The sequence below is a fragment of the Elgaria multicarinata genome, chromosome 10 (assembly GCF_023053635.1).
Source record: "Elgaria multicarinata webbii isolate HBS135686 ecotype San Diego chromosome 10, rElgMul1.1.pri, whole genome shotgun sequence".
NCBI classification, from domain to species: Eukaryota; Metazoa; Chordata; class Lepidosauria; order Squamata; family Anguidae; genus Elgaria; species Elgaria multicarinata.
Window position 1 is genome coordinate 36000003 of NC_086180.1, and position 15741 is coordinate 36015743.

General features: G+C 42.5%; 1 protein-coding gene across 1 annotated transcript in view; it reads right to left on the bottom strand.

The window, feature by feature from the left end:
- Positions 1–15741, bottom strand: part of QRFPR (pyroglutamylated RFamide peptide receptor) — a 33976-nt gene that overhangs the window by 1982 nt on the left and 16253 nt on the right. Inside the window, exons 2-5 of the mRNA XM_063136111.1 lie at positions 5977–6135; positions 5101–5162; positions 3574–3809; positions 1031–1128 (exon numbers count right to left, since the gene is read on the bottom strand). Of these exons, the coding sequence (XP_062992181.1) occupies positions 1031–1128; positions 3574–3809; positions 5101–5162; positions 5977–6135 (555 nt within the window). The remainder of the gene's footprint in view (positions 1–1030; positions 1129–3573; positions 3810–5100; positions 5163–5976; positions 6136–15741) is intronic.

Here is a 15741-nt window from a genome sequence, read left to right on the forward strand (position 1 = left end):
TTGTTAGAGTACAAGCTGTGCAGATGGTAGGTGGTTGGCAGCGTATACAATTCACGTTTTTAAAGCAAGCTCCATAACAGTTGACCTCAGTGAACTCCCATGATCTGTTCATTTACTCTTAACAATGAAGTTTAACTGAGAGAGTGCACTGTAATTCAAGATAAAAAGGACCAGAATTCAGGTGGCAATTTAGGCAACTCAAGGAAATTGCTAATCAAAAAACTGTGAAGGAAGGAACGAAAGGGGACAGCACCAAACAGAAAGAAAGAAGGAAGGAAGGAAGGAAGGAAGGAAGGAAGGAAGGAAAGCCCACAAAGAAGTACTAGGAAATGGAATGTTACAATTTGATAAAATGTATTAACTTAAGATATTTTCAAGGCATAATAAGGTTTAACACGAGTTGTTCTACTGGGATTATGTATATAACAGACAAATCTGCTTCCCGTTCTAAAACGTTTCCATTGACTCGAGCACAAGTTTGTTCCATCCCATCTGTGCATCAGTTTGCAAATGTTATGGTATTTGTTACATTTCTATACAGTCCAATAGCTGAAGCACTTGGAGGGATTCACAACAATTTTTAAAGTCCACATGTACATAGGGAAATTCAATGCATTTTAAATGCATTTCCGTTAATATACCCATTTGTGCAAGCAATTTCTCCTAATATATACCTTTTTGTAGATTTTCCATAATATACACGTTTTTGTTTGCAACTTTCCCTAATTTATGCACTTTTATATGCATTTTTTTAATCAGAGAACTCAAAATTCAGAGGATAATTGCATTCCAGTTTGTATATTAGTTCAGAAGTGTAAATTGGGTTGGACCACATTAAAACTAATTTCCTGTTCCCTGTATATAACAATCTGTATTATGGTTGAGTCCTGTATTTATTTCAGTGTCCCTGAAGGTCTTTACTGAAATGCATCAGGCATTTTACTCCAGTACCATTTTGAATATTTCCCCTCCTCCTCCCTTCTTTGATAAAAATCCTAACCACAACAATTTCAGAAAAAAAGCTACTCACTGTACTCTATCATCATGTGCATTACATGAAAAGGAGCCCAGCAAATGGCGAACAAAACCACAACAGTTACCATCATAATGATTGCTCGCTTCTTCTTTCTGAAAGGAGAGAGAGAGAGAAAGAGAGAGAGAGAGAGAGAGAGAGAGAGAGAGAGAGAACATGCTTGTACTGAGAATTTCTGATGAATCTATGGATGAGCATAAGAGTCTGGAGGGGATATAGATGATGTGGAAAGAGAATTGTTATAGGTCAGTAGTAAAGCACATGCAGAAGGTCTCCATTGGGCATCTCTTGCTAAATATTCTTTAGTAGCAGGTTCTGGCGAAGAAGACCTTTCTCCAAGTCCAAAGAAAACTGCTGCCAGAATTAGACAAGATGGTCCAATGGTCCAATTCAGCATAAGGCATCTTCATATATTCATGACTATTTTATTATGCCTTTGCACCAGATGTGTTGCAAAAACTCCATTGCCACTTGGCAGATGATACGTATGATCAAACTATAACAGGTAAGAGAACTTACCTGGGGTAATACATCTGTATGTATTCTATGGGCTGGTTCACATGACATGATAACCCATGGGTAAAACAACCTATAGGTTGTTGGGGACAAGTGAGAGAGCATGGACGTGCTGCCTGCAGAGCACCCATCACTTCTGTTTTTACTTATCAAGCCAGGATCAGCTCTTTTGTGGTTGCTTAGCATGTCAAAAGTGCAGAGCTGTTTAGAGGCTAAACAACCCGGCAATTAACCTAACAATAAACCATGGGTTATTCACGCAATTGTTTAGCCCCTAAACATCCCAGCACTCTGGGTTCAAACAAAATGCTAAGCAACCTACAAAGGAGTCAATCATGGGTATCTGAGTAAAACTGGAAGTGGCAGGTGCACCAAAGGTAGCACATTCTCTCCCCGCCACTCACGCACGACTGCCCATGGGATGTTTAACCAATGGGTCTCTGACTTTTCCAGTTAAGGAAATAGAAAGTATGGGCTGTACTACACATTTCATTCCCCTACACATCTAAGCAGAATGTGTCTACTTTTACAATGAGAAAGAGTATTTCAGAATTAAACAATTCAGGTGAGGAACCAAAAAAGTTTCTGCTACCATTAGAAAAAGAAGTTACCAACACTTTCTAGAAAGTGGAGCAACACTGGCATAGAAAGACACTGCAGCCCCTCCTATATCATGTAGATTTTAACACATTACCCAAGTGCAGCTTACCCCAACCTGGTACCTTTCAAATGTGTTGGAATACAATACCCATTATCCCAAAGGCCATCATGACTGGGAGTGATGGTACATGTAGATCAACACATCTCTGGAGGACACAAGGTTGGGGGAAAGATTTTCCAGTGAAAGGAGCGGCACTAAATCAACTCCCATGTTTTCCAAGCTATGCGGGTGCTTAGTTGTATGTTTAGACAGAAAAAGTCCTACAACTCCCAGCATGCCCCAACCAACATGGCTGGCTGAGGCATGCTGGGAGACATATGTTATATTTTTTTCTGTCTGATCATGCACAGGATTGTACACTTAGCTAAGGCTGATATAACCAGGTCTCTACTTGAAAAGGACCACTACAAACTGTATATTTCAGTTGCGGAGACCGAAGGTGCTTCTAGACAGAGGGCTCCTAGAGCTACTAATGAGAAGGCACTGTGCAGCCGTTCTGTCTTTTTTTCCTTAACAATTTTCCTGCAGTATGAAGAAAGGATGGAAGAAGTTGTGGGAAAACACAGGAAGATTATGAGTGTGGGACGATGACATCTGGACCCCTGCAAAATGCTGTGAATGAGGCAGGGTGACACTGTGATTAAAAGCTACGACTGAAAGCACCCAGTCAGACAGAGGAAACAACATAATATTTGTTTGTAACAAGTAGTTTGGCCCTAAGTATACCTTGTTGAAAAGATAACCCTGTCTACACACTTGCAGACATTCTCAATGGATTCTAGAAATTCAGGCCGTTTCTACACCAGCCTGAAAAATCCAGGCTGGTCATGGCTGAGTTCCTGTGCATCTAAACGATGCACAGAGACTCCTGGGGGCAAGCGGGAATGAGCACAGGTTTTCCCGGGGATAGATAAATAATCCCTGGGAAAACCCAATTCTTCCCATGTTCTCAGAATTATCCGGAGACTGCGGGAAGTGTGTGGGCGTCCATCCTGGCTTAGTCCTGCTTCCTCATGAGTAAATGCGGGGAAACAGGCTCCGGGCCCATTGGGGTGGAGGGGGGAGCAGCATCATGGTTTTTTTAATCTTACGTTTAATTGGGACACACATGCGCTCATCTTCTGTTTGTTTGTTTTTTAAAATGGTGGGCGCGACATCCCTCCTTCCTCCTGGGATGTTGTGCACGTGTTGGGACTAAGGGTAGGATCTCGTGATCCAAATATTGTGAGATCCTCCCCGGTCCCTCCCTCTATACAAATATGGTGTAGAAAGGGCCGCAATGAAGCAAGAAAGAGGTCCTTTACAGAAGCAAACAAAATACAGCTAAATAAATTTAAGAATAATAAAGGCCAGCAGTACACACCGTGATATTTTGGACATTTCATTCCCATGAATGGTTTGCAGAACAGAAGCATCTCCAACTCTTTTCTTAATCCACAGCTCATAGCCAATCTTACTGTAGAGCAAGAGCATCAGCATCAGTGGGAGAAGGAAGAGAATGACCAAGATGAAAGTAGCATAGACCTTCTGGTGAACAGGACTGGCCCATTCTTCCAAGCAGCAAACATACTCTTTTTCATAAAGGAAGTCATATTTATTCTGAAACAAATTAAATGGAAGTTATGCTTAATACTGAAAAGTGTACTTCTTTTGTCAATGGGTTAAGGAAAAGCTACATACAGTGTTTAATCAAATATATGCAAAGGCTTACATGTAGACATTTCATCATAGTGATGAACCTAAAGTGCTTTGTTGTAATTCAGACTACTGATCTATCAGAATACTGATCTACACTTCAGGGTATCAGGCAGAGGGATCATTCCCAGCCTTGCATCACTATCCAAGATCCCTTGGCTTATAAGACTGATTCCACACTTTTCACCAGGAATTGTGATTTATTAAACCACAGTGGGAACAAGTGGTATGCTAGTGCCTGCAGCCCACAACGCATTTGCTCCTCTAGACTCTTCCTACAAATGGGTAAACAAACAAAGCATTGATAGCATAGTGTGACCGGGTTTTACTGTACCCAAACAAGCCAGGATTGATAAACCATGTTTAAACCAGGGTTTGTTGTTGGCTTACAAATCCTGGCTCATGTAGATGGAAGAAAACATAATTCCACATTTGGACCTCACTCTAAGCTATCCATACTTGGTTCATTTACCCACTAACAAGAACAGCAAAGCAGGAGCAAACCTTTCCATTGATTTGTTTGTCTGCCCTTGGAAAAAGATTGATCCTAACTACCCAATTAAACTTTCCTGTCTTTGCGAAAAGTCGAGAAACTCAAAACATTTGTCTCTTTACTTGTCACTTAAGGACTATTTTTCCAATGAGCTATAAACTAAACTAATATTGCATATTGCAAAGTGGTTTCTTTAAAAAAAAAAAAAAGACATAATGCCTAGTAGCCAAACCATGACTTAAATCAGCTTCTGAAGAACAGAACACAATGCTTCATGAGTCAACAAGCTCAATGAGACAGCTAGGAAAGTTATGACAAAAAACAAGGTAACCTTAAAAGGGACTGTGTGCACTCACCTGAAAATTATGTTCTATTGCTAGAAACGGTAGAGGTAAATTACAGCAGACATAAACCATGTGTTTGATTAAGACAGTGTGTCAGGTCAGAGGAAAATTATTCTCAAAGGTCCTTCTATTAATGCAGTAGTTTGTCTTGAAATTATCTCTTTTCTGTTCTAACAATGAGGCCTGATTATAGCAATAGTCTGTTGTTCTTCAGCAGATAGAGATCTCAGTTGTATGTGAATAATCCCTGTTTCTAAAGGAACTAATTTAAAATATTTTACAAATACTTGAAACTGTTTAACCCTTGTTCAGTTTTTAATAGCACATAATATTCATCTTCTGAAGGTAAATACCATACCTCTAGTCGCTGAACGTGCCACATAGGTGACCCAACAACAGCTGCCAGCAACCAGACTATGCCTGAAAATAAAGAAAGGGTTTGGTGTGTTTTTAAAGTAACCTACTAAATTAAATTAAACTAACCTACTAAGAGTTTTGTGTAAATTAGTGAGGTGGCCAAACAGGACCTGCTGACATGTATTATATTTATTAAAATAATACTCTGCATTCCACCAAAAATGGCGCTCAAGGCTGCTAACAAAAGTAGAATACAGATAAATTAAAACATAAAAACAAAACTGCTAAAACATAATTAAAAACACAGCAAAAGGAACAGACAGTGCCCAACCAGCAAAAAATCTTCAGCAGCAGACCAACTAACATGTTGAAGGCCTGCCTGAATAAAAACACATTTGCTTGTTGGCGAACGAACAACAAAAAGGGAACCAGCCTAGCCTCCTTCAGCAGGGAATTCCAGAGCTTGGGAATGCCATGGAGAAGGCCCTCTCTCATGTCTCCACCAAACATGCCTCTGATGGTGGGGAGAGCAAGAGAGGGCCTCCCCCAAAGATCTTGAAACCTGGACAGGCTCGTATGAGAGAAGACAGTCTTTCAACTAGCTTGGTCTCAAGTTGCATAGAGCTCTATAAGTCAAAACCAGCACTTTGAATTGTAAGAAGGGAGTTATATACGCTCTGTAACAGGTGCCAATCAACAATCTTCGCTAGCATGCACTAGCTGAAGTTTCCAAACACCTTTCAAAGGCAGCACCACATAGAGTCATCCAAATGGGATGTTACACTGCAACATATGTTTTAACTTTAGCAAGCATGTTGAAGATGGCTAATTGTGAGATACTCATCTTGGCTTATTTGTGCTGTTTCTTGGATCTTACCAAGCATTGTGTATGCTCTTCTGTTGGTGTACTGCCATTTCATTTTTAGAGGGTGGACAATCCCATTGTGTCTTTCTACAGCAATGCAGCTCATTGTAAGAATCTCAGTAACTATTGCAGTGGATTGTACAAATGGCACCATCTTGCAGGCAAAGGCACCTGAAAAGGATTGGAACAAAACATCCAAGTCATCAACAGCCTCAGTATCCATATTGGTACTGCAGAACAAAACAAATATTTTTCCTTTGTGCCCTTTCTCTGAAGGATATTTATAATCCCAGACCTTTTCCAAATCCCCTTTTTTCTCCTTTTGTAATCTCTGTTATTCAAGCATTACTATGTGAAGGCAGTCACAAAATTAAGCTTCTGTTTGATTGACGTAAGTTCAAACAAACATGGACCAAACTATGGTTTAATATCCTAGTTTGGACAAACCACCGCTTCCCACATTTGTAGTTCTAAACTGGAAATAGAAGCTTTAAACTTCCTCCTCTTGTACCAAAGGGGGAATAAGTAGGGGGAGAACACTTGCATGAGGATTGTGCCTCATAACAACCATCCATTATTCAATATTGCATCGGAACTATGCTAAGTGACAAACTTCTAATTTCCAGGTTCAGATACGAAAAGCCATTTTTAAACATCCCACAGGGCAGAATTGACAGCTTCTCATAGAAATCAACAAAGAAAGAAATGCAACTGTGATTGAATGCCAAAATGCCCACCCCCAAACAGAGAGGTAGCAGCAAATAAACTTAGCAGCCAGGCATCACAACTGAGTCCCCCTTGTGAAAAGAATAAGCTTTGAGCCACATGCAATAGTAGGGGATCTCATAAAAGATCACTATCAGAAGCAGTAAGTCTGCATACACCAGTTGCTGGGGAACATGGGTGGGAAGTGCTGTTGCACCATGTCCTGCTTGTGGGCCTCTGGCCAACAACCAGTTGACCACTGTGTGAAAAGAGCGCTGGACTAGATGGATACATGGTCTGATCCAGCATGGCCCTTCTTATGATGTTGTCCTACTGGCAGAGGTGTGAAACAGGGTGGTCCAAAGCACAGGGCGGGAGCACAGGTGTGTGCAAATTTCAGTTCTTTATTCAGGCTGCTTCTGGCCTCCCCTCCTGCTCCCTAACTCTACCAATGCAGACACACACAGTATGGCTAGCTCATGCTGCCTGCCTGTCCACCCGCCTCATAAAAGTGTGTGTGTACATGGGTTTTTTTCATGACTGTCTGCTCATAAGTAAGTCTTCCATTGCAGTTTATTGAACACGCAAGGAAGGAGCGGAAGGGGAGCAAGTCTCCACTCATTGGCTGCCCCACACCTAAGCAATTGATGATGTTAATTTCTACTCATCCAACCCTGAATTAATGCAGCTTCCATTCCCATTTGCTCTGCAAAAACGGGTTTTCTCTGAAGAATACAGCACTTTACTTGTGTGTGCCATGGAAGGAGCTAATTTGATTCTGTGAAAATCCAGATTTTGCCCAAATCACCTCAGAAATCATCTCCATTTAGATCACTCTTTTTATGTAGAGAAGGTTAGTTAAACAATTTTTACTCCGGTCAGCTTCAAAACTTTCTACAAGTATTTCCTTCATAAGGACTCCCATTAAACTTTGTAGATTGATAATGGCGATAAAATGAAAAACACTCTATAAAAACAAGCTTTAAATATTATCTCCCAAAGCTATGTTTACCTTCCATACCATACTTCTTTATTGCGATCCATAGATCCATGAAAAAGTTTACCTGAAAAAGTGATAGCTGTTTAGCTCTTTTGAAAGCCCAGTTTATTTCCATGGATCTTTGTCTTCTCATATTACCCCCACCCCCCAAAAATGGAAAGGGTTTAAAGCTTTTGCTTTCAGTCCAAGGATGTTTTATTTCTTGCATTTTAGCTTATTTGTTAGGAAATGATTTCTCTTCTATCTCTGTTTGTCATTTTAATTGCTGAAGCTCTCTGCTCAGCTTACAAATAACAGATTCCCTGCAATATTTAGGGGGAAATGAAGGGCAAACATTCTTTCAATAGCTTCAACCACTTCAATCAACATAAAAGCAAAATGAAACAGCTCTACAATATTTTGATGGAAATATGTTTTACTGAAGTACAGGCATTTTCCAGGCTCAAGAGCTTTATGCCGACCACAGTGAAATCTTACATACTTCTACAGTATGTAAAGTTGCAGGACAAATGAAACACAAGTCATATACAATTTCCTCCCACTCACCACAATTTCCTCCCACTCACTAATCCTCTGATCGGATGGGGGGTGTTCAACAGGTTCTGGATGGGGTTGCACTCCCCCTGAAGGAGCAGGTTCGTAGCTTGGGGGTTCTCCTAGAACCATCTTTGTCACTTGAGGCACAGGTGGCCTCGGTGGCACGGAGTGCCTTCTACCAACTTCGGTTGGTGGCCCAGCTACGCCCCTATCTGGACAGGGATAACCTAGCTTCAGTTGTCCATACTTTGGTAACTTCCAAATTAGATTACTGCAACGCCCTCTACATGGGGCAGTCTTTGAAGACGGTCCGGAAACTGCAGCTTGTGCAAAATGTGGCGGCCAGATTGATAGCTGGAACAGGAAGATTTGAGCATATAACACCGATTCTGGCCCGCTTGCATTGGCTGCCTATATGTTTCCGAGCCCAATTCAAGGTGCTGGTTTTAACCTATAAAGCCCTACATGGCTTGGGACCACAATACCTGATGGAACGCCTCTCCCGACATGAACCTACCCGTACACTGCGCTCAACATCTAAGGTCCTCTTCCGAGTGCCTACTCCGAGGGAAGCTCGGAGGATGGCAACAAGGGAGAGGGCCTTCTCAGTGGTTGCCCCCTGACTGTGGAATGATCTTCCCGATAAGGCTCGCCTGGCGCCAACGTTGTTATCTTTCCAGCGCCAGGTCAAGACCTTTCTCTTCTCCCAGGCATTTTAAGCAGCATTTAAGAACGTTAAGTTTGTTTTTAATGGACCCCAGAATTGTTGTTTTAAATGGATACTGTTGTTGTTTTTATGTTTTTTAAAAATTTTGTGTACTTTTAATGTTTACTATTTTTAATTGTTGTAAACCGCCCAGAGAGCTTCGGCTGGGGGGCGGTATATAAATGTAATAAAATAAATAAATAAATAAATATTGCACTGTGGAATTTGTAGATCAGAATTTGCATTAAGATCAGTAAACACCAGATGACTAGTGTTTTTTACTGGTGATTTAAAGAGAAACATCAGCTTTGTTCTGTCTTTGGGTTGCAAAGTTATTCAAAATGGCTGCCATAGCTACGACAAGAGGCCCGCAGGAAAATTCATCCAGAGTGGCTTCTTGTTATGTGTGAATTGGGCATTTGTCTGTATTGACTACTGACTATTTACTGAATAATAGCTGCTCTCCAGGATTTTCAGCAGTGGTCTTTCACATCACTTGCTATTAGATCCTTGAACTAGAGATGCAAATGGTAGATATTCAACCTGGAATCTTCTGCATACAATAAAGCATGACCTTTATCGAACAGCCCGTGCTCCTGCTGTTCCCCTACCAGTGTCAATTCCTTGAAAAACTGGGTTCATACTGTGTGGTGAGGAGCTACAATGGGCTCATGATGCAGGTCCCAGATTTCTCACGCAACTTGATATTATGGGAAGGAGTGGTCTTGTTGTGCCTCCCACATCATCCAACTAATGCAAGAACAAGGGTTGTTCTTACAATTAGGGAGAGTGAGTTAGTTGCCTTAAGCAGCAAATCCTGAGAGGTGACAGCAAAATGGTGGGGAAGAGAGCTATGGGGAACTCAGACTTCCCTACACTCACTCCCCTACCTTCAGGGGTGTTGGAGGATCCTGTCCTATTGCCAATGTCAGAGAAAGATTCATCTTCCTGTGCAGTTTACTTTTGTACATGGAATGGGAGGAGCGCCATATAAGAACGTAAGAAGTGCCATGCTGGATCAGTCCAAGGATCCATCTAGTCCAGCACTCTGTTCACACAGTGGCCAACCAGCCATCAGCCAGGGACCAACAAGCAGGACACGGTGCAACATCACCCTCCCACCCATGTTCCCCAGCAACTGGTGCACACAGGCTTACTGCCTTGAATACTGGAGGTGGCACATAACCATCAGGGCTAGTAGCCATTGATAGCCTTCTCCTCCAGGAATTTATTCAACCCTCTTTTAAAGCCATCCAAATTGGTGGCCATCACTACATATTATGGTAGTGAATTCCATCATTTAAATTATGTGCTGTATGAAGAAGTACTTCCTTTTATTTGTCCTGAATTTCCCACCAATCAGTTTCATGGGATGACCCCAGGTTCTAGTATTTTGAGAGAGGGAGAAAAATGTCTCCCTATCCACATTCTCCACACTATGCAGAATTTTGTACACCTTTATCATGTCTCCCCTTAGCCTCTTTTTTCCCCCAAGCTAAACAATCCTAGTTGATGTAACCTTTCCTCATAGGGAAGACACTCCAGCCCCTGAATCATTTTAGTTGCCCTTCTCTGCACTTTTTCCAGCTCTATAATATCTTGTCCTTCTCTTTAGACAGCAAAACGTCAGCCCTGTCAAGAACATAGCCCACTCCCAGACAAACTTCAGAAGATATATTACTATGATTAGTTGATGTTAGACTGTGTTTGTCCTGCCTTATTTATGAGATAGAGGAACCTTGACCAAACGGATCCTCTTGAGTGTACAAACAACTCCCAAACAAACTCACAGTAACCAAACAACCATAGTAAACGTTTTAAAAAACTAAACTGAGAGTCAAACAAGAAATAGGACATTTACTTCAAAGTAGGCTAAGATTCAAAATGAATAATAGACCACAATTCCCAATTTTTAAAAAAAATAAAATTGATGCTCCCCAGCAAATGCTGTAACATAATTTTAAAGATGTGATTCACTAATTAACCTAACATTCAGTCACTTTCTGCAGTCCTGTAACCAAAGATGAAAACAAACACTTGCCATAGCTAGACTGGGCGAAATCCCGGGGCAATCCTCAGGATTGTCCCTGTGAGTTCACATGACACATGTGATCTGGGATCAGGGAGGGATGATTCCTCCCTTGCCCTGGAATCTCGCCCTGCCCTTTGGGCCCGGTTTTTCTGCAGTCTCGGACTGCCCAAGACTGTGGAACGTGTGGTCGGGCACTGCGGTTTGTCCTGGCTCCTCACGATTTCTCGTGAGGAGCCGGGACCCGTGCACAGGGCACAGAACTCCTCAGGAGCTTTGCGGCCATCAGGAGTGGGGTGAGGGGAGTGGAGAAAGTAATTTTTTTTAAAAAAAAATCACTTACCTTTTGCGCACAAACGTTCATGCGCTGCTGTCTCTTTAACCCCCCCCCCAAAATGGCAGGCACAACACTTCTCCATCTGAGGTCGTCGCACACTTGTGTGAACTGACGGGGGAGATCTCACAAGGAGAAAATCACAAGATTTTCACCCCTCCATCCTGCTAGACCACTAGGTCTAGCTAAGGCCAGTGTCTTCCTTAATGGAGCAGTACTTCTGTTAAAATAACACAAATCACCAATCAACTTAATCTGTCACAGTGCAAGCTGAAGGAATATGAGGTCAATTCTTGATCTCCAGTATGGAGTTTATGGAGCTGTCTCTGGACCAGGCACAATTTAAAGCTTAAACTTGTTATCTCCATAAATGTTGCCCCCCCTCTCTTTCCAAAGCCAGCTTCATTCCTTTCCCCCTTGATCTCAGGATTCCCACCATAAAACTGGATCTCCATTATGGATGGTTTATGTCTTAGTCCTACCAATGGAGGTGCTTGAAACTCATGCCAGTAGATGGCCAAGTAGGCATCCTTCCATAAAAAACACTATGCAGAGATATCAATGGAAATAGCAGCAGGGTGGTTGCACACTTAATGGGAAAGTGGAAAGAAGTATTAAAACTTGATTTTGTTCTGACTTTTATACTGTTAGTTTTACTCTACCCTGTGCCTGTTTGGTGCATTCTCTTCCCTTTCTTATTGTTTTATTATGATTTTATTAGAATGTAAGCCTATGTGGCAGGGTTTTGCTATTTATTGTTTTACTCTGTACAGCACCATGTACATTGATGGTGCTATATAAATAAATAAATAAATAAATAAATAAATAAATAATAAGGCATGCAGAATGAGAAGGCGGCTAGGAGGTAGCACCCTCTCGATTACTTATTCAGCATCTAATCAAAGGAGCTCTTTGTAGGAACTGCAACCTCTTACCCATGATTATCCCCATGTTCATTTTGTCTCCACAGGCAACCAGCAGCCCTTCAGCATGCACAGGGCCAAATAATATTATCTATCCAACCTCTCACTGAGCCATGCAGACCATCAAGAGCCTCCAGCAGGGAGAAATTAGCTGCTCTCTGTGGGGTTCCCATTCTTTTGTTCTGGCAGGGCTCCTACCCTTTTCAAAGCTGCTTTACGCACAGTAATGCTACCATTTTGGCTGTACCCAGGATGGAGGTGCAGCGATGGAGAAAAGGTGTACCGGTTACTCTGCTGTCCATCATGCCGATTTCAAGGGCACTGTAATAAGAAAAATGAAAACGCCAACACACACAAACCCAAATTTATTCATACTGCTTTCAAACCTAGCTCTACAATTGATTGCTTGTCAACAAAAGCTTTAACTGTTTCAGCTCTCTGTTACACTGAGAGTTAGCTGGTAGGTATCCAGGGCCAGCCCTACCATTAGGCAGGATGAAGCCACCGTCTCAGGCAGCAAAGGCTGGGTAATGGCAGCAGCTGCCTCCCTAACTATTTCTCCTGAGCTGCCATGCATGCCTCTTTGTTAGAGGACAGGCTGTGTCTGCCATACAGCCAGTCCAGGGGCCCCTTGATTAGCCTGTTGGCTCAATGCAGTGGAGGACACTATGTTGTTACTAGTGCTGAATTAACATTCAACTGTTAATCCAGCTGGCTTCTGTACATGAAATGGTAAGGGGACACCACTTAATCCATTGCCTCAAGCAGAAAAAACATCTCGGGCTTGTCCTGTAGGCATCACTTCCGCCCTGTGTGCTACTTGCCTCAGCACTCTTCAAGAGGGGACACCTAGAACCCCATGAGTGTCTGCTGCTTCTGCTCCACTCCCTAGCTGGAAGTCATCATCTTGTCTAAACTCTAGACCAGGAGTGGTTAACATGTGGTTCTTCAGATGCTGATGGATGACCTTGGCTATAGGAGTGCAATCCAACATCCGTTGCACCACAAATTCCCTACCCCTGCTCTAGCCACCAGAGTGCTGGCAAGTGTAAGTAGCATCCCCACCCCACACACACACAACTCACCATCCCTTTGGTCTCTGCTAATGTGATCAAAGCAGGCAGTTAAAAGAAAAGTGGAGGCAAGGAATGTAACAAGGGCTGCTGAGGCAATGGACAACAACTAGACGTAATCAAAAGAACATGGGTGAGGTTCTGTATTTTATTGCTGTAAGCCACTTTGGGAGGGGGCTTGCCCCAAAAGACAGCCAAGGAATATTTTAAATAAATAAAATTAAATATATACTCTGCTGACTGGCGCTGAGCTAAAAAAAATATAGCTGTGGGCCGTCTGAATGAGCCATTGATGAACATTGCTCACTCCGGTGGGCTGTACTGTGCAGATATAGAATTCCAGCCCCTTTTCCTAGGAACCTGAGACCAAAGGTTGAACATGGGTTCTCTCCTCTGTGCCATCCTGCTCCAATTAATTAAAGGTGTGTTTAGGGCAGGAGTCCCAAGGACGCCCATGAAGCTCTCCACTCCCTGCCACTTTAAAAAAAAAGTTTTAAATAAAATCCCAGGAAAATGTTAGTGTAGTCTTTCTTTCCCTTTCTAGCCTCGCTGTTTCTCTCCCAGCACATACAAACACCTCTTTGGCTCACTGGTCCCCCCCCCACTCCTAGCCTCTAGCCTTGCTCTTCTCTACACCTTTGCCTTGCTATTTTCCCCTCCCTCCCAGCCTCTTAGCTTTGCTATTTCTACCCCTCCCCTTCTTTACTTTGCTGTTTCTCCCTCCTACCCATGCTCTAGCCTTGCTCTTTCTCCCTCTCCCCACACCTCCTTAGCTCACTTTTGACTAATGAAGCCCCCGTGGTGGCTATTATGTGACTACCCATATCCATGGTAGGAGCCATTTTGTGGTGGTGCCCACATCAGTTTCTCAAATTAACAAATGTGCCCATGGGTCCAAAATGGCTGGGAACCTATGGTGTAGGGCCCCTTTAAAGGCAGGCCATGTGACTAAGACTGTCCAATTGAATGGGGCAGAGAGAAGGTGACCTTATATCAGGTCTTATCTCTGGAACATCTCCAGTAGTTTATGTGGATAGAATTTTGTGCTGTACAGCAGGAGCTGTGGTTTCTATTCCTGCTACTGCCCCTTCTAATGTTCTGAAACATTGTTGTCAGCCAATTCCTCATCTCACCCCATCCCAGCCCAAAACATTGGCTTGGCTTTGTACAGGTTTCGATCTTCCTGCAGTGGGAAATGAATTCCCACGTTATACCATTTTTTCCTGCTGTTGTCAATCACTTTAGTTGAATGATAAGCAGCAGCTAGAGTTGGTCATTAAATAGTCCAAGGTCAATAAGACAAAGATATCCATCTGAAGCCAAGGAAAGCAAAACTATCTATTGCGATGCACTGAAGAATTGTTGGAGTAAAGAATAATCCAAGCTGGGTCCAGGAGCTGGCAGGACCATTTACTGCAATGGATAAGCATAAACAACAACTGCTTCCAGCACCTAAACTGAGCTTGAGGCTTGCCTTTTATGCAGAGGCTGATTGATGAGTGAGGCCATATGGGTCAAGCTGCAGATATCTTCTGCTTGCCCATGTGCTGGGCCCCTCCCCAAACACTCTCAGGTGCAGCTGTTCTGTGTACTCCTCCATCCCAAACAGAGGCACAACACCTGCTGAGCTAATACTGCTCACAGTTCTGCTTGCTGTTATAGATTCCATCCTTCCTTGTCCAAGTATAAGGTTGGCCATCCCTGGGAAATCAGGCCCTTTTTGAGTTCACCAGAGTTCTATGGTGTGCCCAACTCAGCTTGCATTTGCAAGCCAAGCCGTAGCTTTTCCCCAAACTCCGAGGACTTTTTGTGTATGTTTTTGGCCTAATCTATACCAAGCAGGATATAGCACTATGAAAGTGTTATGAAAGCAGTATATAAAAGGCAGGAGCCACACCACTGCTTTATAGTGGTATTGAAGAGCATTGACAACTGTTGGGGCCCATTGACACATACCATATACCACTTTCATAGTGCTATATCCTGCTTGATGTGGCTCCTGCCTTTTATATACCGCTTTCATAGTGCAACATCCTGCTTGTTGTACATTAGGCCTAAGTGCCAGCTGTAATTTGCGCACAGAGAAATTTGTGCAAATTATGTCCACAAAATTGTGCAAATTATGCAACTTTGTGCAAATCACAGCTAAAAGTTGTGCATATTTGTGTAATTTATGTAAATTGCAGTTGTAATTTGTGTGAATTAAGAATCACTGAAAATCCGCTAGCTGGGCTGACTTGCTGCAGGCCAAGTCAGGTCAGCTAGCAGAAAACCAACTGAAGTCCAGGGGCCAAAGCCCACCAAAAAGATTCCTCTGGTATCCCTATCCATGTGGCTCCTTTCTCCCTCTCTTCTAAATTACTTGTTCTGTTCTCTTCAAAGTGGATTTCTAGACTTCTTTATTGGAAGTAACACAAAACTGCACACACAACAATTTTATGTCCCTCCTATGGAATCTCCATTTACCTTA